We start from the raw sequence: 22,315 nt of genomic DNA on the forward strand, positions 1-22,315 counted from the left end.
GGGGGGGGGGGGGGCGGGCTCACGCCTGGTCCTGGTGTCTGAGTTCACAAGTAGATGCGCCGCAGGTCCCCGGGGGCTGTGATGGTGTTACACTGGGGGCACAGCTTCTTGGCTCCCAGAGTCCGGAACCAACACTCCTCACAGTGCACGTGCCAGCACTGGATGGACGTCAGAGGCATCGTGTAGCAGTCCATGCAGACAAGACATTTGTATGGATCCCCACGGGACAGCTGCCGCTCTAGCTCCAGCATACGGGCCTTCAGGGCTTCAAAAGTGGTCACAGATGAGTCCTCTGTGCTCTTTTCAATGTCGCTTTTCTTGCCTGTCTTCTGCATGGCCACCTCCTGCTTACTGCTCTCACCATTACTCGTGGAGGGCATCTCATCACTGGCCCATTTAGAGAACTCTGGCGTTATCCGTGTGCTGGGTGTGCCGCCATTTAGTACAGCTCCCCGGAGGGCCTCTCGCCCTAGGGCTTCACCCGGCTCCTCACCAGTGCATGGGATGATGTCGGCCTCAGTGTATTGGGGTCTCCCGTATTCCAGGGTGTCATCGCCATCCACATCCAGGTCAGCATCACTGTCCGGATTCTCCTTGCCATTGCACACGATGAAGCCAGAGCCTCGGAAGCCTCCCTCCAGAAGGGTGGTGGCGCGTATCCTCTTCTGCCCACACCACTCATACTCTTCAAAACGGGTGCAGTCCACCAAGTCATCCTCGGCCACGCAGGAGCCTTCCCTCTGGGAAAGGCATTGCTCCACATGCCTACTCATCTCGGGCACCGATCCAGTCAGGGGGCGGCTGCATAGGGGACATACCTGGCCTTCACCCTGCTTCCGACGCTTCATCTTCCCAATTCGAGCATTCAGCAGGGTCTGCCAGTTGGCTTTTACTCTCAGGAAGGTTTCCTCCCTCCTGCCACCGCCCACACCGGAAGCCCCGCTGCCCCGCCCAGCCGATGTGGGCGGATTCCCAGGGGCTGCCTGGAGGCTGACCTGCAGCTGCGCCGCCTCATCTCCCAGCAGCGGCGGCGGCCATGTTGACCGGAGTCATGTGACTGCCGCTGCCGCGGGCGCCCGGAATGAAAGGTCACTGAGTTAAGGGTTTTTTAAAAAATAAAAGTTCTAATAGTTCTTGTTTTTTTTTTTTAAATATTACTCTTGCTAAAGTCACCTCCTATCTGTTCAATATCACACCCCTATCCCCATTAACTTCTTTCTTCATCAGGAGGTTTGTTTTACTTATGACTATTTTCTCCCCCATATTAGCTTCTGTGTCTTATTCTAATATTTATTTGTTCTTTCATGTATTTATTGATTTCTGGTTGGCCTATTCTAATTTTCAGTTATTTAATTTCTTTGGTAAGGCTAATCATTTTCTTTTTTCAGCTGCTTTTTTCTCCTTCCAGTTATTTCCATAAGATCTTCATGTTTTATTTCTTGCTTCACGTATTTATTAAGGTATTCTTATCATTGTTTCAGAATATGTTATATTTTCCCTTGAGTCTCCATTTTTAATGGGTTGAGATTAGATTTGCCATAATTTTTGATACTGATCAGGATTTTCTTTGATTTAATTCATTCTCTATGGTTTCTGAATTGTAGCTTTGTGTCAGGATCAGACCTTGGCCCTTGCTATACTTTTGGGTGGACTGATCGGTCCTACTAGGTCTTGCGCTGGATCCCCCGGGGTTCATCCTCTTAGGTTAGGTTCCTGTGGATCTTTGAAGTTCAGAGTGCTAGATCTTCAGGGCTCTTTCTGAAATATCAGGATAGCTTATTAAGGAGATCAGAGACTGGTCCTAGGCTTGATCATTGTAGTAACTTGCTGGTCCCTGCCTATTATACTCTATAAACTTCTACGGTTCCCACGTTGGAACTTACTAATCACTCTTGGGCATTTTCAGGGGAGTCTCCTGCTCCTGGTATATCTAGATACAGAGGCTTTGATGGATCCCAATTCTTCTCCTTGCTCATAAACTGCCGGCTGACTTTGTGTACAGGTGTGGGGTAGAAGATACCACTATAGTTTCTCACTAGATTTCTTGACTCTTATTCAGTCTAGTGCAAACTTCAACTATGGAGAATAAGCTGAATTATTTCCATTTTCTGCACTTAATTGAGACTGAGAAGACAGGGAGCCCAACACCCCCTTTCCATTCTCTGTGCCTTTAAATAGGCTAACTCTTGTCTTTTGAATATACTCCTTACTTAGCTTCACATTGTAGAATCCCTAGCTTTTTTTAAATGTAAAGCTTAATTTAAATACCACTTTCTGTAAAAAGCCTAATGTCCTTTCCCTGGAAATTTGTATTTTTATGGCGTCACTATTGTGGGCTTTCCCCTCCCCCCCAAGAGATTGCAAACTACTTGAAGTAAAATGTTTTTGGTTTTGTCTTTGCATCCTAGTGCAAGGAATAGTGTTTGTCAGAAAGCAGGTGCACCATAAATGCTCCTTTATGAATTTAATTTAATTTAGGAATAACAGAGGATGTGGGAATCAGGGAAAATCCCCTTAAAGGAGGTGGCATTGAGACCTGAAGGAAGTCAAATATTCCAAGAGATGAAGAAGGAGAGTATTCTATGTATTCAGGACAGCTCGTGCACAGGTGCAAAGTCATGGGGACAGAAGATGGAATGCTTGAATTCAGCAAAGTGACAGTTTGGCTTGAATAGATACTGTGTGAGGTAAATAAATAAAAATCAGTCTAGAAGTATTGGTTGAATCCTAATTATGAGGGACTTTAAATGCCAACAAAAGATCCTATATTTTATTTTAGAAGCAATAGAGAAGCATGGAAGCATCTTGAGCAGTAGGATGAAACAGTCAGAACTGTATTTTAATAATATTAATCTGGGAACTTTTAAAAAGATTGATTGGGAAATAACATAATGGTATACCTAGAGAATCAACCAAAAGACTAATAGAAAAAATGAACAACTTTAGCAAGGTCTCAGGATACAAAATGAATGCACATGAATCATTAGTATTTCTATTTACCACCAACAAAGTCCAACAGCAAGAGATAGAAAAAGAAATTCCATTCAAAATAACTCTAGACAATATAAAATTCTTGGGGATACACCTTCCAAAACAAACCTAGCAATTATATAAGCACAATTATAAAACAATTAACACAAAGTCAGACCTAAACAACTGGAAAAGTATCAATTGGTTATAGATAGGCCTAGCTAATATAATAAAAATAACAATCCTACCTAAATTAATTGACCTAGTCAGTGCCATAACAATCAAATTAACCAAAAATTATTTCACAGAATTAGAAAAATAATAATAGAATTAATCTGGAAGAACAAAAGGCCAACAATATCAAGAGAACCAATACAAAATACGAAGGAAAGAGGCCTGGCTATACCAGATTTCAAACTATACTATAAAGCAGTAAACATCAAAACAATCTGGTACTGACTAAAATACAGACTAGTCGATCAATGGAATAGGTTAGATAATCAATACATGGTAGTTAATGTCCATAGCACTTAGTGTTCAATAGACCCAAAGATCCAAGCTTTGGTGAAAAAAACCTGACAAAAACTGCTGGGAAAACTGGAGAACAGTATGGCAGAAACTAGGCATAGCCCAACATTTCACACTAGAATAAAGTCAAAATGGATACTTGATCTAGAAATAAAGGGTGACACCATAAACAAATTGGGAGAACATGGACCTGTTTGCCCATCAGATATGTAAAAGGGGAGAATTTATGAACAAACAAGACAGAGAACATTATGAAAATGAAATAGATGATTTTCATTACACTAAATTTAAAAAGTTTTTGTAAAGAAAGTAAATGTAACCAAGATTAGAAGGCAAACAACAAATTTGAAAAAAATGTTTACAGCAAGTATATCTGACGAAGGTCTCATTTCTCAAATAGAGTCAAATTTATAAGAATACAAAGCATTCTTCAATTGAAAAAAAAGGTCAAAATATACAAATAGGCAGTTCTCCAAGTAAGAAATTAAAACTATTATCATATAAAAATACTTCAAATCATTGTTTAATAGAAAATGCAAATTAAAACAACTTGGAGATTCTACCTCTTACCTATCAGATTGACTAACATGACCAAAAAGGAAAATGATAGATGTTGGAAGCGATATGGGAATATTGGGATATTAATATACTGTTGGTAGAACTGTGAACTAATAAAAACTATTCTGGAGCAATATGGAATTAGGCGCAAAGAACTATAATATACTATATATGCTCTTTGACTCAGCAATACCACTTCTGAGGCTGCATCCCAAAGGGATCAAAAATAAGGGAAAAGAACATACCTATACAAAAATACTTTTACAGCTCTTTCTGTGTTGGCAAAGAATTGGAAACTGAGTGGTTATTCACTTAGGGAAGGGATGCACAAGTTGTGGTATATGGTTATAAAGGAATATTATTGCACCATAAAAAATAATTACCAGGATCAGTTCAGAAAAACCTCAAAGACTTATATGAACTGATTCAAAATGAAATGAGCAGAACCAGGAAAATAATAGTTATGGTAACAGAAGCATATAATGGTCAACTGTCAAGGACTAAAGTATTATCAGCAAAGCAAGATCCCAAGATATCCACAAGGGACTCATGATGAAAAATGCTATGCATGGCCAAAGAAGGAACTTCTGAAGTCTGATTACAGATCAAAGTATGCCATCTCCCACTTTATTTCCTTCATGAGTTTTTTGTTGTATGTGTGTATCTCATAGCATGAGCAATAAGAAAATATGTATTGCATGAAAGCACTGGTACAACCTATATCAGACTATCACCTCAGGGAGGAGGGTAAAGGGAGGGAGGGAGAAAATCTGATGTCAGAATTGTGATGTCAGAAATGACACAAAAATGTCAGAAAACAATTATCAAAAATTGTTTCTACATTAACTGAAAAAAGGAAAGAAGAAATAAAAGATAGAAAAAAGAAAGGAAAATATCAATTGAGTGGGGTGTGGGCGTGGAAAGGAGAGATTGGAGGCAAAGAGATAAACAATCACTAAGGACTTTTCTTTCACATAACTACCTGCCTAGGTAACTCTAGAAAGAGCTTAGATTGATTTATATATTTTTATTTTATTTAAATCCCTTACTGCCTGTCTTAGAATCAATACTAAGAATTGGTTCCAAGGCAAAACGGTGATAAGGGCTAGGCAACAGGAATTAAATGGCTTACCTAGGGTTACACAGCTCAGAAGAAAATCTGAAGCCAAATTTGAACCCAAGGAGTTCATGTCTCTACACCTGGCTTTCTATTCACTTATCTGTTCTCTAAAGTGATTTAAATATTCCCTCTCCAGTTACCAAGAATCTTTGTGGTTTATGAAATAATTTGGTAATATTAGGATGCTTTGTCTACACATGAGTAAATGGAGTACTCATTCAGATGGGACATGTTTCTCTGTCTCTCCTCTGAGAGAAAAAGGACAATGAGATCTATAATTATTGCCCCTGAACTTGGTGTTGGAAACCTGACACTAATTGTCTTGGACATAGAGAGGAATTCTTGCTACCTCGACAGGATTTTTTTTTTTTTTTTAGGTTAGAGTCAGCAGAAGGGGAGGCAAAGAGAAATGTACTATTCTTTGTAAGAGATAAGGTTCCTAGTCTGGGGTTTGACTGCCAGAGCTAGGGTGTCAGGACAACTGTGCCTCTGACCAGACTGGTAACAAGAGGCATTCCTCTAAAATTCTAGATAAAACAACCCCCCAAAGACTGATGTGAACTGATATAGAATAAAGGCGCAGAGTTTATAAAAATGACCACTGTAAGCAGAGGCTCAAGGCTGATACTGGCATAAATTCTTGTCATTCGTAGAGAAAGTGATCACTCCACATCTGCATGGGGGACACAACTGGCCAGAGCTTGGAAGCGAAGAGATGCTGGTCTTCTGGCTTCCAACTACGAAAAACGAAATGCAATTCCAGGATCTGTTTGCAGGAGAAATCCCTAGAAAAGGAGAGAGGCTTTGGGTAGAAACCAACATGCAGGGGAACCAACAACTCAAGCATTTCCTTATTCCCTGCTTTGCCTAAAATTTCAGTACATTTCCCTTTGGGTAAGAGCTGGGTAAGAAATATCTCACTACTACTAAGAAAGCTCACATATTCAGTGTATCGTCTGGTATATTCTAATCCATATGACTTCCTTGATTTCTGTGTGTTATATAGCCTTGAATAAATGAGCTCATTTGTCATTCACTCTGTGTGAGTGTGGGACAGTTTTTGTGCAATTAGTGCTTGATGGAAAAGAAGTCAAATCTTTAGCTAGAGCTTGGGACACAGCTTCCCCGTGAGGAGACAAAGAGCAGATTTAGCCAAAAGATCGTTTACCTTTGACTAAGAATATTTAAGTGTGTCAGAGTGATACTCTTCCAGCCTGGTATCTACTTTTTGAGGAAACAGAAAGGGCCAGCCTCTTGCTCCCCACATTCTCCAAGGCAGGAATAAAAGTATCCTTTGAAGAAAGGGAGAAGAATCTCTAGAGATCTAGTCATACCCCATTTTGGGTCATATGTAGATAAATCCACATATAAACTATACATACACACATACATATATATGTGTGTGTGTGATATATACACATATACATATATATATTATATAAAAATATATAATATACATTGGCACATGCAACCTACATTGGCAACACAATTATCTTATTAACACCGTAATGTTAGCAGAAAATGACATTGAAAGATTTCAGAACCATGATCAATAAAGTTGCCAGTGTGGGCCTCCCAACTCTTAGCAGAAAAGTAGTGACTCTACCTCTGGGATGAGGCATACATTGTCAGCCATGGCCAACATGTTGATTTATTTTACTCAACTTGCAACTTCTTTGGTGCAAGAGTATTTTTTGTACAACTTTTTTTGTACAACTTCTTTGTACCAAGAGTTTTCTTGGTGGAGAAGGGACTCATTGATAAGAGACTACAATGTGATAAGAATTTGACAATCATACTTCTTTTTATAAAGGCAACAGCTAATAAATGCAACCTAAAGAACAATACTGACCAATGAGAGGTACATGACCACAGAGAGCACCATCCATGACCACCTGAGAGCAGAGAAGATTCAGGGTTGCAGGAAGAGCCATGGCAGGGAGCTATGCCAGATGCTACCCAGCAGAAGTTGTGCTACCCTGAAAGAGTATACTAGTCTGCTGATCACCCACTTGCTCTGGATAGTAGGGAATGAAAGTGGATGTGGAGGTTTATTCAATGGAGTTTGTCTTTGTTTTCCAAAAATTGCATTGGGTTCTTTTTTAATTCCTTTGACAAAACTTCTCTTTGTTAAATTTTTGAGCACCATGTTCCCAAGGAGGAATTGATGTTGGAGAACCCGGAGGTGAAGTGGAGTGGAGAGAGTAGACACACATTTTTTGGTTGGTATCTACAAGCAAAGTGAACTTAACTTGGACCTTTCATTTTAGGAGATCACTAATACAAGGCTTACAATACTCAAAAAGAAAATGTAAAAATATCACAACAAAAAACAACAAAAAGAGAAATTCATTTTTTAAGATAAATTATTTTATTCAGATGAAAGACCTCTTTCATATGAAGAAAGGGAATGAAAAGGGAGAAATTCAATCCATCGGTTCTTTAAAATTGCCTACAGAAGAAAGATTAACAGTTGAGGCCAAAATAAAAATCATTGGTATCTTCACAAAGTTTCTAAACAATTTCCTGAATGAGAATCATTTTTTTTTTTAGGTTTGGCTCTGAGGCAAGGTCTAGTGAGATGTGAATCAAAATAACGACATAATTGAATGTTTTAATTGCTGCAGTTTGATTAGACATAAACCACATTAGAATTAGCTCTTAGGCGCTGCATTTTACAAATAGCTTGCCCTAAATTCAAGCGAATGTTTCATTTTTGTTGCAGTTCAACGTTTCATGTGCTGGAACTGCCAAGTTTCAATCCTTTGAAATGGAAAAGAAGGAAAATGAATGAGGATCACAGGCAGATTAAATGAGGATAGACGAGTTACTCAAAGGGAGCAAAACAAAGCTGTGGGACTTAATTATCTGAACTGAAACTCATGGCTCCTTTGTTACAGACAGAAAAGAGAGATAGGCAGGCAAAACTAGCCTCAGCCAAAACTAGAAGGAGCCAAAGCAGAACTAGAGAACTGAATCAGCCCAAAGGGTTGAGTATATCTACTTAGGAGTCATTATAATAGGACTCTCAAATATCGTCAGTTCAGAAAAATCTGGAGGACAATTTGGATCCTGTTTAGGACATGGAATCAATTCTGCATGTTGATGTGCTGTTCATTCTTTAGGATGAAAAGTGAAGAGAGAACATCACTGAATCTCAAATCATGGATTCAGGCCTGGAAGAGACGTTAAGAATCATAGTATATCTCCCTCATTTTGTGAGGAAAACCGAGGCCCAAGAAAGGTTAAGAAATTTGTTCAAGTCTACATATGTGATAAATGACAGAGAGGGAATTCAAACTCTCTTCCCTTGTAGATAGAAATGTTCATTTTATTTGATTCTTTGTTAAATTTAGAATTTTAAAAAGAATGAAAGGTATCATTGTAAAGCACAAAAGTACTTCAAATACTAAAAACATAAGAAAGAGCTTTTTATTCCTTTCTGAAAATATTACTTAATATAGACATCCCACAGCTATCAAAAATATGATGAATAGCTTACAGTGCTTAGCCAAACTTTATGATAATTTATATTAGACTTGTACTTTGCCAGCACAGTGAGTCTTTTACTTTGATTTTAAAGAGTAGAAGTTAGAGGGAAGCGGATCTCCTCTAAATATAAGAGAAACTCACTAATAATTAGCATTGTTTAAAAAAATCGAATTACTGCCTTGGGAAATAGTAAGTTCCCTGCCACAGGAAGGCTTCAAGGAAAAATTAGTCTACCATTTGCCAGTCAGTGAAGTAATCAATCAATCAATGAACACTTTTTTTTAACACTTACTATGTTCGAGGCACTTTGTTAGGAACAGAGAATAAAAAGTGAAAAAAATGGCTCCTCTCCTGAAGAAACTTACATTCTAATGGGGAAACAACACACATCAGTAGGTACACAGAAGATTTGTACAGAGCAAACAGAAGGTAACCTTAAAGAGGAAGGCATTAGTGGCTGGAGGTGGTCTCTGAAAAGGTGGAGATGACGAGCAATATCATCATCCCAAGCCTGCAGGATGCTGAAAAGGCACCAAGTTGGAAGTGGAGCCTCAGAAGTGTGAGGAGCAGTTAAGAAGCTAGTATGGCTGCCAGTAGTGTGTGAAGGGGAGTAAGACTTTTTAGAAGACTGAAAAGATTGGAAGAAGACACTGCAAAGAGCTTGAAATTCCAAACAGAGGAATTTATTTTCAAGCCAGGAGAGTTTATTGTGTAGAGGGGGACACATCTAGACCTGTATTTTAGGAAAATCTTCTTGGCAGATGTTTTTTTTTTTTTAATTCCTTACCTTCCATCTTAGAATCAATACATAGTGTTAGTTCCAAGGTAGAAGACTGATAAGGTCTAGGCAATTGGAGTTAAGTGACTCCCCTAGAATCATACAGCTAGGCTTGAGTTGAAGTGGGGTGAGACAAGGCCAGGAGACCAATTAGGAAACTATTGCCATAGTGCAGGTAAAAAGTGATGAGATCATGAACTGGCGTGGTGGCTGAGTGAGGGGAGAGAAGATGATATATATGAGAGATACATATTTGGATAGAATTGACATTTTACAAATTAATCAGATTAGATGACCACAGAGATTTGATTCTTAACATTCTATGATTATATGATATGTGACTTTTCTCATTATCAATGAAGCAAAGCTATATAACATGAGGGGACTGGTTATACAGAGAAAGAATCCATTTTTATATATTATTGTTTTTTTAAAATTGGTCTGAATCTGTAACTATTTCTGGAGCAACTGGTCTCGTTTCCAATGCCCTCTGCTAAGTTGCCCAGGAGGCGTGCAGGAAGAGGCACTTGGGAGAAGAGATCAGTTATTTATTGATATCTCACAAGAATCTATAACAAAGACAAATAAAGATGCAAAGAGGAGGTGGCCACATCCCAGACATAGGCTTGTCTAAGAGGCCACACACTCATGGGGACTGGATCGGATTCCTGACCTTCCAGAGGTCAGACAGTTGTCCTTATGCCTTCAGGCCAGTAGGCAGAAGAGGAGGTCCAAGTAAATCTATTATTAATTATTTTATTAAGGAGATTACTCCTTTAGAATATTTATAATAGTCCTGGCTCAGAAGCCAATTAAGAATCCTCATTACTAATGAAGACGAACCAAAGTATATCTCTCTTTGCTCTGAAGTAGATGTGTGGGGGACATGACACCTCTATCCAAAGAGATGCTAAACTGCTCGTCCGGTCGTCACTTTATATATCTCTTGGGTCTGTGTTCTTCACTCTGTGTCAGTTCATACATGTTTCCCCAAGTTTCTCTGAATTCTTCTTATCTATCATTTCCTGCAGCATAATAATATACCCCTACATTCTTGTTGCCTACGATCAAGGAACAGCCACTTTGTTTCTGTGTTTTTGTTTTGCAATGAAGGAGGGAGTATTAAAGAAGGTGGAGAACAAAGACTAAATTTGTCAATTTTACCATTCTACCATCTATTTCAGTGGTTCCCAAACTTTTTTGGCCTACCACCCCCTTTCCAGAAAAAATATTACTTAGCCCCCTGGAAATGATTTTTTTAAATTTTAATAGCAATTAGTAGGAAAGATAAATGCACCTGTGACCATCACCACTTTCTGGATTGCTGCAGCACCCACCAGGGGCAGTAGCCTCCACTTTGGGAATCACTGATCTATTTTAAGGTCCTGCCCCTTTGCCTAGCAATCACTTCGCTCAAACTAAGCTGCCCAGGAGGTCCTTGTGGCATGCCATGGGGTTCCGACTGCTGAATATTTTTCTGAATTCTAACAGCAGCACTGCTCCTAGAAGCTGTGTTTCTCTGGGACCTCTGGGGATTCTCCTGTGTTCCCCACTTTGGGTGCTGGTTGTTTTTCTATGCTGTCCCTCACTGTAGCCCCAGACTTTGGGAGGGGTTTGTAGTAAATCTCATCATTTGTCTATCTGGGACACTGGCTGCCTTCCAGGGCTTTGTCATGGAGATTCTCATTCTCCTACTTTGATGTTAGGTGTTGCTCATAGATGATGCTGGTGAAATCAATTCACAATGTTAGATGTGACATCTGTCACCAAGCCAAGTTCTCACAGCCGGCGGGAAGGTCTGAAGAGGATGCTGAGTGTACTCGGGTGTCCTAGAACAAGAGAGGGTCTCCAGAGCAAGGCCGGCCTCCTTCACGTGGAAAGGTGCCCACCTGAGCCAGTTGAGGAAAACAGTGCACGTGCTTTGTTTTGTTCCTTCTGCAACATGTTTGAGTATGACCAATATTTCTTTCCAGAGGAAACTGCTCTGTTCAAATGTCAATTTAATGTTGTTTAGCAGAGCTTCATGGATTGAAGAATTGGTGAATTTTCCAAAACTAAGACTACTATCGCACATTTTGCAAATACTGCATATAAGATTATACAGACATGGCCATCAGGCTGTACAAGGGTTACGACCCACATCAGGGTGAAATGGTTGTTGAAGCCACGTGGCCAATCCATTGGGAAGCCGCGCTGGATGTGGGCTACTTCAATACCTCATGACTAGCCTATAAGAATACGATGTTTGATTGGGATCTTGCCTAGAATGCTAACTCCCGGGGAATTAGATGGGATCTCTCTCTGCTTTTAAACAATTAGACACATGTTGGTTTACATTTCCAAGGGAGCCTCACATTAATCACAGCCAGTTGCGATCTAAGGGCTGATTATTTTGAAGAATGGGTAAAGCGCATCTGTGTTCAAGTGATTCCTTTGCATTCAAATTGCCCTTATAACAACAGAAGTTAACTTATAGATGCTCAAACGGAGCCACTCGGTACCTGGGAACACAAATGGGCATGAACATAGCCCCCATATGGATGTGCTTGCTGAAGAAATGTTTTTTATCTTGTTAGGGAGCACACATTAATGCAAATTTGAATACAAGTTATAACCATTAAAGGTAATTCAGTTTCGGTGCTCCTTACAGAGACAGAAAATATTACACAGCCTTTATAGCACTGTAAATTATGTTGGATTCGAACTTCATTTTAAACTCCAGAGTGAGAAAGGTCTCCAGATTTCCCTTTAAACACAAAACGCTTAAATGAGAATTCTGCACCCAGGAGACAGCTGACTGACAATATACAATCTCACTGAAGCTTGAGTGGGCACAGACCAGCACAGTTAATCAAAAACTGCACTCATCTGCCAGCTCTTTATGCATTCATCAGAGCTCAGCGGAGACTTATCAGGACGGAGGATTCATACATCAAGTCTCCAGCCTCAGGTTTCCTTGACATTCCAAGCAGATTAGTCGATGACAGGTTTCCGTAGCCCAGTAACTGGACCAACTCGAATCGACAGCGGAGTTGACAAGCAAATCCCTGGCATCTCATGTCATGCCCTCTTGTTCCATCACAGCCTGCCGGGCTGCCACAAAGGTTACCAGAGTCACACAGTTTGGGGAAGAAATGTTTGGATTTAGACAATATGACAAGAGAGAAGAATGAACCCATTCCTCACTGACACACACAGCAGGCTGGCTCAGAAACCTTAAACACTAAGAAGTACCTACTGCTTCCCAGAATCCTTTCTTCATGCAGTGGCAGTCCCACATACCTCTGGAAAACTTTTTTTCTGCCTGCCCAATTAAACCCAAAACTTACCCAAGGGAAAATTTCACTGTAGAGAAAAAGCCATTAAAACTCCATCCTCATTTGTTTTGTCTCAGATATACATGATGTCTTAAGAATGAATGATTCTAACTGGATCTGAAACTCAGATATTTTTATCACATCAGCAGAAAGTGAAATGAAGTGTAGCAGTTATTCATCTTTATAAATGGAGTTTTCACTTGTTTAGACACAAGTCAATCAACATTTAAAGTTTCCCTCCAAGTTACATGAAGAAAATGAAACCTCTTTGAATCTAGCTCTCTCAAAAGACCTGCCCAGATTCCTGGGTTTGCTTTGCCTTTCTGAGCATGTAAACAGTGAAGTCTGTACCCACAGAATGTCAAGAAACTAGGAGAAGACTTTTGTTTGTGTCTGTGTTTGCTCATTTGGGGCATTGATGCCTGACATTTTCTTTCTTGTCTTGCTCAAATGGAATGCTTCCTCTTCTATTCCTTCAGTCAGAAAACAAAAAACAAACAAAAAACAAATTTTGGAGTCAATTGTGCCCAACACCCCACACCTACTAGTCAGTACTACAGAGATGGATGAGGATTGGTCTTTGAACCTCTGGACTTTGTAGTCTTGTAGACAACACTCAATTTCTGTCCATATTGGAAAATAAAAACATATTTGGATCTGGTAATACAAATGACAGTTCTTCTGGTAGGGAAAGTATTTAAAATAAAGGCCAATGTGGCAATTAAATATAGGAAATGCAAGTTAAGAAACTGATACTTTTGCTACTTTTTTTTTTCTAATGAGAAATTGAGAAAGAGAGAGAGAAATGCCAGAAAACAAATATTTTTGGGAGAGTTTACCAATTGTCAATTTTTGTGTTTTTTTTTCCTCATTCCTAATACTTCTAAATCCTGTTGTGAAATAGACTCTGTTGAGTACCTTTTCCTCCTGAATTTTCTCTCCTTTGTTGATTTTTAAAACACTACCATCTCCCTCCCTCTGATGACTTTTTCAGACTTCCTTGCTGCCTTGTCATCCACGTCACGCCTCTAAACTGTTCTGGTTGTTCCGGGTCACCTTTTCTTATCCCTCTCTACTCTCTCAGTGACCTTGTCAGCCTATATGTGTTTAAAATATCATCTCTATGCAGGTGACTCCCACATCTATCTATCAAGCCCTCATCTTCTCTTCAGAGTTTCAGGCCTATATTAACAATTGCCTATTGAACATTCCAATCTGGCTGTCCTAGAGACAATTTAAACTAACTTAACTAATTTAACATTTGTAAAATGAAACTCATTTTCTTTCTCCCTAAAGCCCCTTTTTGAAACTCACCTATTTCTTGCCTATTTTACCTTACTTATAATCTTACCTATTTCTATTGAAGACACCACCATCCTTCTAAGGTCTCAAGTTTGAAATGCTGGCATTGCCCTGTAATCTCCAGTTTCTCTCATCACAAAGACACAATCAGTTGCCAAATCTTGCTGTTTCCATCTTCACATCCTCTTTAGCATTTAACCCCTTCTCTTCACTCAGTTATGTCCTTAGTTTAGCCCCTCCTCACTACTTGCCTTAATTATTGCAAGAGCCTTTTGATTGTTTTCTTTTTCACCTTAAATCTTATCATTCTAGTGTACTCTATACATTTTTGCCAAGATGATTTTCCTTACATGCAAATTTGAGCAGACTATGACCCCTTCCCCATTTATTCAACTCCAGGCACTTCCAATTGCCTCTAGGATTTGAAGCTCTTGGTTGAAGAGCAACTAGTAGGAACAATGGGCAGAATGCAAGGTCTGGAGTCAAGAAACCTGAATTTGGATCCAGCCTCACTTACTAGCTCAGAGACCCTAGACAAGTCACTTAATCTGTTTGCCTCAATTTCTCCAACTGAAAAATGGGGATAATACTAATACCTACCTCACAGGATTGTTGTAAGGTTCTAATGAGAAAATACTTGTAAAGCCCTTAGCACAGTTCCTGGAACATAATAGGCACTATATAAATGCTTATTCCTCCAATAAAATTCATCTTTTTTCTGCTCCAGTTTCCATCTCTTTGCTGTAGCACTGTCCATGTCCCATGACTGTAGTATACTTCTTCCTTATGCATGCCTCACAGGGTCCTCTGTTGCTTTGAGACACGCTTAAACATTATCTTCTGGAACTGGAAGTTGAGGGGATGCCCATCATTTGGGGAATGGCTTAAATGAGTTGTGGTATATGGGTTGTATCAGAATATTATTTTGCTACAAGAAAAGACAAGCAGGATGATTTCAGAAAAACCTGGGAAGATGCTCTTGCAAAGTGAAGTGGGCAGAACCAGGAGAATGTTGTATAGAGTCACAGTGATATTGTACAATAATAAAGGACTTAGCTATTATTATAATCTAAGACAACTCCAAAGGACTCATGATGAAAAATTCTATCCACTACCTCAGAAGGAACTTATAGACTCTAAAGGCAGATTGAAGCATACTATTTTTCACTTAATTTCCTTCATGACTTTTTTTCTTGAATGTGTGATATATGTCTACTTTCCCAACATGATGAATATTAAATATGTAATCTATATCAAAGGAGGAAAGATGAGAAGGAGGGAATCCAATATTCAAAATTTTAGAAAGCTATTTTTAAAAAATTTTACATGTAATTGGGAAAAATGAAATATTATTGGAAAAAAAATTTTTAAATGTTTAAATCATTTTCTACATTTCAGCTTTCCTAGTCTCTTCACTTGCCTTTGCTCTCCCTTAATACCTTGTATTTAACCAATATGTATTTGTATTTTGTGTAATTTGAATCTGTTACCCCCAAAACTACAATCTCCAGAAAAAACTACTATTCCCAATACCCTACTTACTTCCTGTCATTATGTGCTAATATAAATTGGGTGGGGTCCCATGTCTAGCTCTTTTCTCTTCCTGTAACGGCAGCTGTGAACTCAGGACTTTTGAGCAGGTAGAAAATCTTAGTCACATTGTTCTATTTGTCAGATAATAAACTTTATAAAAAATAATACTTAAAGTTTTACACATTAATTTAACTCACAATTTATCAACTTTTTATTTGTGATACACACATGAATGTTTGTAAATGTATATACACTATATGTGTATAAATACATATGTATATATGTATGTCTATATACATATATGCATATTTCTCTCTCATATATATATACATATAACACATATTTTTATATATATATATATCCCTTGTTGTCTCTCCCATTAGAATGGAAGCTCACTGCAAGTAGAGAATGTTGCATTCTTTGTGCTCTTACTTAGTACAGTATCAGGCACACTTGTTATTGATTGATCTTATCTAACTCTGCTAGCCAATAACTCCTTAGAAGTTACACTTTTAATTTATAATGATAGTCCATTGAAAATATTCTTCAGTCATTTTGAATACACACATATTCTGTCTCTCTAAGAACATTGTAATAATAAGAATTAATATTTAAATTCCCAATATGTATTGGCCAATACGGTGGATGAGAAATATGGGGCCTTGGGCCTACTCTATTGATCTCCTTCAGGTATTTAGGGCAGGCATAGTCAGTTAAATTGAGCATTTCCCCCCAATTACATAAAAACAGGACTAGAACTAAAAATAAAAACTTTTGAATTACTGAAATTTGCTTTTAATGGCCTGCAAGTCTCTACTTAATAAAAAGGATCCTTGCTATGCTTATGTTCTATTTCTGTCTTTATTTATCTTTTAGAATATATATATGTGTACATATACATATATATATATAGTCTTCATAATTTATTCAGTTTTTAAAATTTCAACTGAACCTATCATTTTGCATCAGATTCCCCAGTAGAGAAAAGGGAAATGACAAATGCTGGCAAGGATGTGGAAAAATTAGGACACTAATGCACTGTTGGCAGAGTTCTGAACTAGTCCAACCATTCTGGTTTTAGAACTACACTCAAACTGTACATGCCCTTGAACTCAGTGATATCACTACTAGGTTTGTGTCCCAAAGAGATCAAAGAAGAGAGAAAAGGGAGTATTTGTACAAAAATATTTATAGCTGTTCTTTTTGTGGTGGCAAAGAATTGTAAACTGAGAGAATGTCCATCAATTAGGAAATGGCTCAAAAAGTTGTATATAATTGTAATGTAATAATATTGTGCTATAAGAAATGATGAGTAGGATAGTTTCATGAAAACCTGGAAAGACTTACTTGGTCTCATGAAATGAAGTGAGCAGAACCAGGAGAACATTATACATAGTAACTGTAATATTATAAGAATGATCAACTATAAAAGATTTAGTTACTGTGATCAAAACAATGATCCAAGCAAAGGACCCAAGATGAAAACTACTATCTGCTTCTAGAGAAAGAAATTAATAAACTTTGAAAGCAGACTGAAGCATACTTAAAAATTTTTTTGTTTTATTTTGTAACATGGCTAATATGGAAATGTTTTGCATGACCTCACATGTATAATAAAAATTAAATTGCTTACCTTCTCAAAGAGGGTGGAGAGGTAGGAGGAAGAGAGAATTTAAAACTTAAAATTTTTTAAATAGTTATTAATTTTTTTTCATGTAATTGGGAAATATTTAATGAAATGAAAACAGTTTAAAAAAAAAGCAAACCAAGATTCCCAATGTACAGTAAGGTACCATTGCTTTGATATTTAAGTTCTCTTGAAAATGGAAATTAAAGTAAACATATTTATATCCTCTTACATCTTTATTAACATAAAACCATGAACTGTCAGAACTGAAAGCAACCTAAAGTATCATCTACTGGAATCTCTTTATTCTGTAGATGAGGAAACTGAACCAGAAAAGAATGATTGACCTCGAGTCCCATAGGTTGGGACTAGAATTGGAGTTTCCTGTCTCTTGGTCCAGTGCCCTTCCCATTACATCTTTATGCTTCCTCAGATCAAATCCCCTAGATACTTGTTCATTCAAAAACATTTAAGTGCCTTCTAGTTGTGAAAGATGACTTAGACCTGAAGTAGGCATGCTAATTTGGCCACATCAATCTTCATATCTGGCCTAGAAATGTAATAGATGGCTATGCAAAGCATTTATACTGGGAGTTTCTAGGCAAAAATTGTTGCAAGTATACATAGGATAAGAATAAACTTAGAGCTGGAATGGATCTTAGAAGCCATTTAGTTCAAACCGTTTATTTTATTTTATTTTATTTTCAGGGGATGGAACAAGTATTTATTTCTCGCAAACAAATGAAATGCTTGCCACAAGACACTCACAATCTCTTATTGACAGAAAGACTCGATCAAAGAAGTATCCATACCAATTACTGTCCAGTTGATACTTAAAACAGTCTAAACTTGGAGGAAGTTGGCCAGACTACTGATTCAACATTATTAGACTTTACCTTCGCTCTGCACTATCACCTCAAAATCTTTGTCTTCTGGCCAGTCAAACCAGAGTTATAACCTTTCCCACCAACCAGTTGGTGCACCCATCTCCAATGCAAGAACTCTCCTTCCAGCCAGTACTACCCAATAGATCCAAGATCTCTCCAATTCACAAGCCCATTTTTCAAACCTGCACTCTTAAAGATGAGAAAATTGAGGACCTAAGAAGGGATATGACTTGGCCAAGGCCATACAAGAAGAGATAGAGCTAGGATTAAAAACCAGATTTTCTTATTTTAAATACAAGAGTGTTTACACTGCACCAAATTTCTGTCATAGTACAGCACCAGACCCCTACCTCTTCTCATGTTGTTAGAATGTGCCTACAATGTTCATGCAACCAATTTAGGACTTGGGACCTCGAGAATTATTTTACCTACTAATCTACTGTCTTCCAGAACAGGTAAATGAATCTAGCTATTAGGAAGAGTTTTCATGGCATTACATTCTCCTTTGATGCCACTACTTCCCCCCCACCCCCCACTACTATTAGCCTAATGAGATTTTATATTTGTAGTGTTTAACGAAAACATCTATAGAAAGTCAAAGGTTTTTTTGCTGGCCAAAATTGGTACTGAGCTAAGCAGGTTTTTCTACTGACAGATACACAAGGCAAAAGCCTGAAAATGGACTGAGTAGGTAGGGAACGCCAACCTTGTCTCCCTATCTTGCTTTTTGTCCTGGTTCAAATCCATTTGCAGTTAAGCCAGAGAAGATCTTGGGGCTATGTTAAAGTTGCTGCTCACCCTAGGTTAGGCAGTTAACTGTGAGAGAATTTTCCCCCCTCCATTGCAGAGAACGGATTTAAAGGAAAGACCCAATCTTAACCTTAGGGGCACAATGCCTGGCTTTTGTAAGCTGGGTGAGGTGGTTATGACTAAAAACCTGTCAGCCTGCCTGTATCAGGTCAGCTTCAAGCTATTATACTCTAGCAGGCTAAAGTCTCTGAAAGAGAAGAGACCATCTATCTGGGGAAGAAGAGGATGACTAAGAGCAATGTGATCATTTTGTAGCATTGAAGGTGTGAGCCACCCCTCTGCATTATTCACTGCATTTAAACAACAAAACAAGGCAAAACAAAATTCATTTATACATCAATATTGAAGGTTGGACTAAAATAAAATGAAGAAAGGAAAAACATTGGAAGAAAAGGAGAAGAGCCTGTGACAGAGAGTCCTGGAGAGAAGAGAGAAGAGAGGGCATGAGGAAGGAAAAAGGTTGGCGGGACATCCTTAGTCTTACAAGCTGAAGGCAGGGGGAGGCTGAGCAGGCAGGGTCTGGGCTCTTGGCTGGTCACCTGCTTCATGGAGGTTTCCTGCAGTTACTTTTTAAAGGCTGTAGGGTTTGTGCAAAGGATAGCAGCCAGTGTGGTCAATGGGGCTCCTCATTCAGGAGTCCCAATGTATTCTCATTCTCTTAAGTGATTAATTTGTGGAGGGCCTTTATAGATGAAAAATTCTATTGTGAATCTTCCTATAATCCTCCAAATTTCATTTTACTTTGTACTAATTATTTCTCTGGGGAAGCTAGTGGAGAAAGCGCTGGGCCTGGAGTTAGGAAGACTCATCTTAGCTCACATCTGATTTCAGACTCTCACTAGCTATGTGACCCCAGGTAAGTCATTTAACTATGTTTGCCTCAGTTTCCTGATCTGTAAGAGGATCTAGAGGAGGAAATGGAAAGCCACTCTCTTATCTCTTCCAAGAAAACCCCAGTTGGGGTCATAAAGAGTCAGATCTGACTGAAAGGACTGAACAACAATAATTGTGTCTTTTGGCTCACCAGAGGGAAAAAGATTTATCTGTGGAGGTTTATAAAATATCACTTTGAGTTGTTGTGGATCCATAGAAAATCTGGAACCTATGGTGGGTATTCTGAGACTCTCACATGTAATAGGGAGGTGTCATAGGTGTTTTTAACAAAATCCACATTTAATTTATAAATGTTTATTAAACACAAAGTGCTACATCAAAAGTCTCATGGGAGGTGACAAAGCCAGGACTTGATTCCATTTTTCTTTAGTTTTTTTTTTTTTAAATTCCAAAGCTAGTGCTTTTGTCTCTATACCACACTTTCACACCATAGTGTGCTAAATATCTCATCTCTCTGGATGGTCCCTTCAGAAAACTTAGGGAAAGACTTGTGAATTTCCCTCTCCATCAAAGGAGAGATAATTGCCCCAACATTGGCATGAGCATTGGGCCAGAGCTGACCCAGTTGAGGACTGGAGTTTGACTGCCCTGAATACTTTTCATGCTTCCTAGGAAGCCAGCCTTGATCCTCAGGCAAGTTCAAAGACTCACAAATTGTCACCTACGGACCCCTATTCCCTTTTTACCTCTCAGTCAGGGATTAATGCTCAAGTCAATTTTATGTAGGGTATGATAGTTTAGGGCTCTGTTGTTAGACTCAGAATAGTATATGATTCTATCATATGACCATGGGGGTAAGGAGTCCTGGAAAGTTACCCTCATATCATTTAGGAACTCAGCAAGTGATGGAAGAAAGACTGAGTTAGAATGGTTAAGACAAGTTTCCACGGACCAGGCAGCAGTGCAGATCTGTTAGTGAATGGATGCTTAATTTTTACGTCTAGTCTGTCTCAGGGGGATGAATGACAGCATTTTAAAAAGGAAAAATAGCAAAGCCCTGTATGAAAAATGACTAGTGCTAGTAAGAGATGCTGCCTGGCTCTGGATGATAATGTTTTTCCCAGTCAATAATGACCTTCCCCATCCAAACCTACATGGATCTTTGCTTGCATATTTATCTTACACTAATTCACATCATAGCTATGTGCATACCTGCCATAAATTTCTATTATACCTTCAATCCCATGAGGTCAAGGACATTTTAATCTAAACTTTTATCTTTCCCTGTGTCAAGACAAGTGCTTTGCACTTAGTGGATGATCAACAAATAATTCCTGAATTGAAGTGAATTTGTTTTCTATCTAATTCAGGGGTTCCTTATAGACACTGAAATCTTAGAGAAGTTTTCTCCTTGGAGTACAATATAAAAAAAACCAAACAAACAAGAAATAGTCCCTGCCCTGATGCCATAGGCTTTCCCATTCCAAAGGTCTTTGCCTACCACTGTTTATAGTATCTTGGATAAAATTATTTTAATACTCTAATTTGACAAGTTTTCTTATCAAGTGAATTCCATTATGCTTCTTGGTTAAGATGGCTAGTACAATGGAGAACAAGACTAATCAATTAAATACCTTTAATGGGTCTTTTTGGTGAAGGTGGAAGAAGGGGAACTTCTAATATCTAGATATGTATTGGAATTTCTCTGACAAAAGTAGAATAGCAATAATGTCTTAATTGTTTTAATGATAATTTTATCCTTCCCAATAGGGGAAATTCTCTCTGTTTTAGATTCTTATTGAAAAAGAAAGAGGCCATTGCTAGAATGAAAAAGATGGGAACCTTGGCTGGAACTGACTGCTCCAACTTAGAATCAGAGATAAAGGAAAAGACCAAGAATTGTTTGCTATGTAGCCTAGATTTAATGAAAGCAGATTGAAGAGGTAGAAAGAAAGCATATAAAGGCTCCTAGGTATAGTCAGCCTACTATAGTTGGGGAGTTCTGAAGACAGAAAAAGAAAAAACTCCAGTAAGAATGAAAAGGGGGCATTGCCTGAAGAGATGTGAGTGCAAAGGGAACTTATGAACTAGCTTATATTTTCAAAGCATATTTACATAAGCTATAATAAATGGCAAGATACAAAGGAAGAACAGGTAAGAATATCAGAGGAATTAATGGAAAAAATGTAAAGGAAGGCAATCCAGTAGTACTAGATTTTAAAGTGTAATTATCAAAACTATACGGTAACTGGTTAAAGAACAGAAAAGTGGAAGAGAACAAACATACAACAAATAGTAGTAAAAGATAGTTGTAACTATATGTTTGACAAAGTAAAGATCCAAGCTTTTGGGATAAGAATTCACTATTTAGTAAAAAAAAATTGGGCTTTGTTTAGGCGGTTCCGGGTTAAGATGGCGGCAGAGTAAGAAGCAGCTCTTAACCTCTCCTGACCGAAACATACAAAACTCCTCAAGGGGACATAAAAACAAGTCCAGACGAACGGAGGAACCCCACAACAGGGCACAGCGTGGAAGGTACGTGGAATCGAGACATTTCCA

General features: G+C 38.4%; 1 protein-coding gene and 1 pseudogene across 1 annotated transcript; one reads left to right on the forward strand and one right to left on the reverse strand.

Moving 5' to 3' along the window:
* Positions 1–44: 44 nt before the first annotated feature.
* LOC123238999 (E3 ubiquitin-protein ligase RNF220-like) lies at positions 45–848 on the reverse strand. The gene is made up of 2 exons (XM_044666268.1): positions 819–848; positions 45–740 (listed from the first exon to the last, which is right to left on the reverse strand). The coding sequence occupies exons 1-2, from the start codon at positions 846–848 to the stop codon at positions 45–47; spliced, it is 726 nt and encodes a 241-aa protein (XP_044522203.1).
* An 11,578-nt stretch (positions 849–12,426) lies between these two features.
* LOC123241346 overlaps positions 12,427–22,315 on the forward strand; it is a 72,297-nt pseudogene continuing 62,408 nt past the window's right edge.

The sequence above is a fragment of the Gracilinanus agilis genome, chromosome 3, assembly GCF_016433145.1.
Source record: "Gracilinanus agilis isolate LMUSP501 chromosome 3, AgileGrace, whole genome shotgun sequence".
Taxonomy (NCBI): Eukaryota; Metazoa; Chordata; class Mammalia; order Didelphimorphia; family Didelphidae; genus Gracilinanus; species Gracilinanus agilis.

Coding starts and splice junctions, on each gene's coding strand:
- LOC123238999 (XM_044666268.1), bottom strand. CDS start 848: ATGAAGCGTCGGAAGCAGGGTGAAGGCCAG. Junction 741..818: donor GGAAGCAGGGTGAAGGCCAG/GTATGTCCCCTA, acceptor TGCCTTTCCCAG/AGGGAAGGCTCCTGCGTGGC.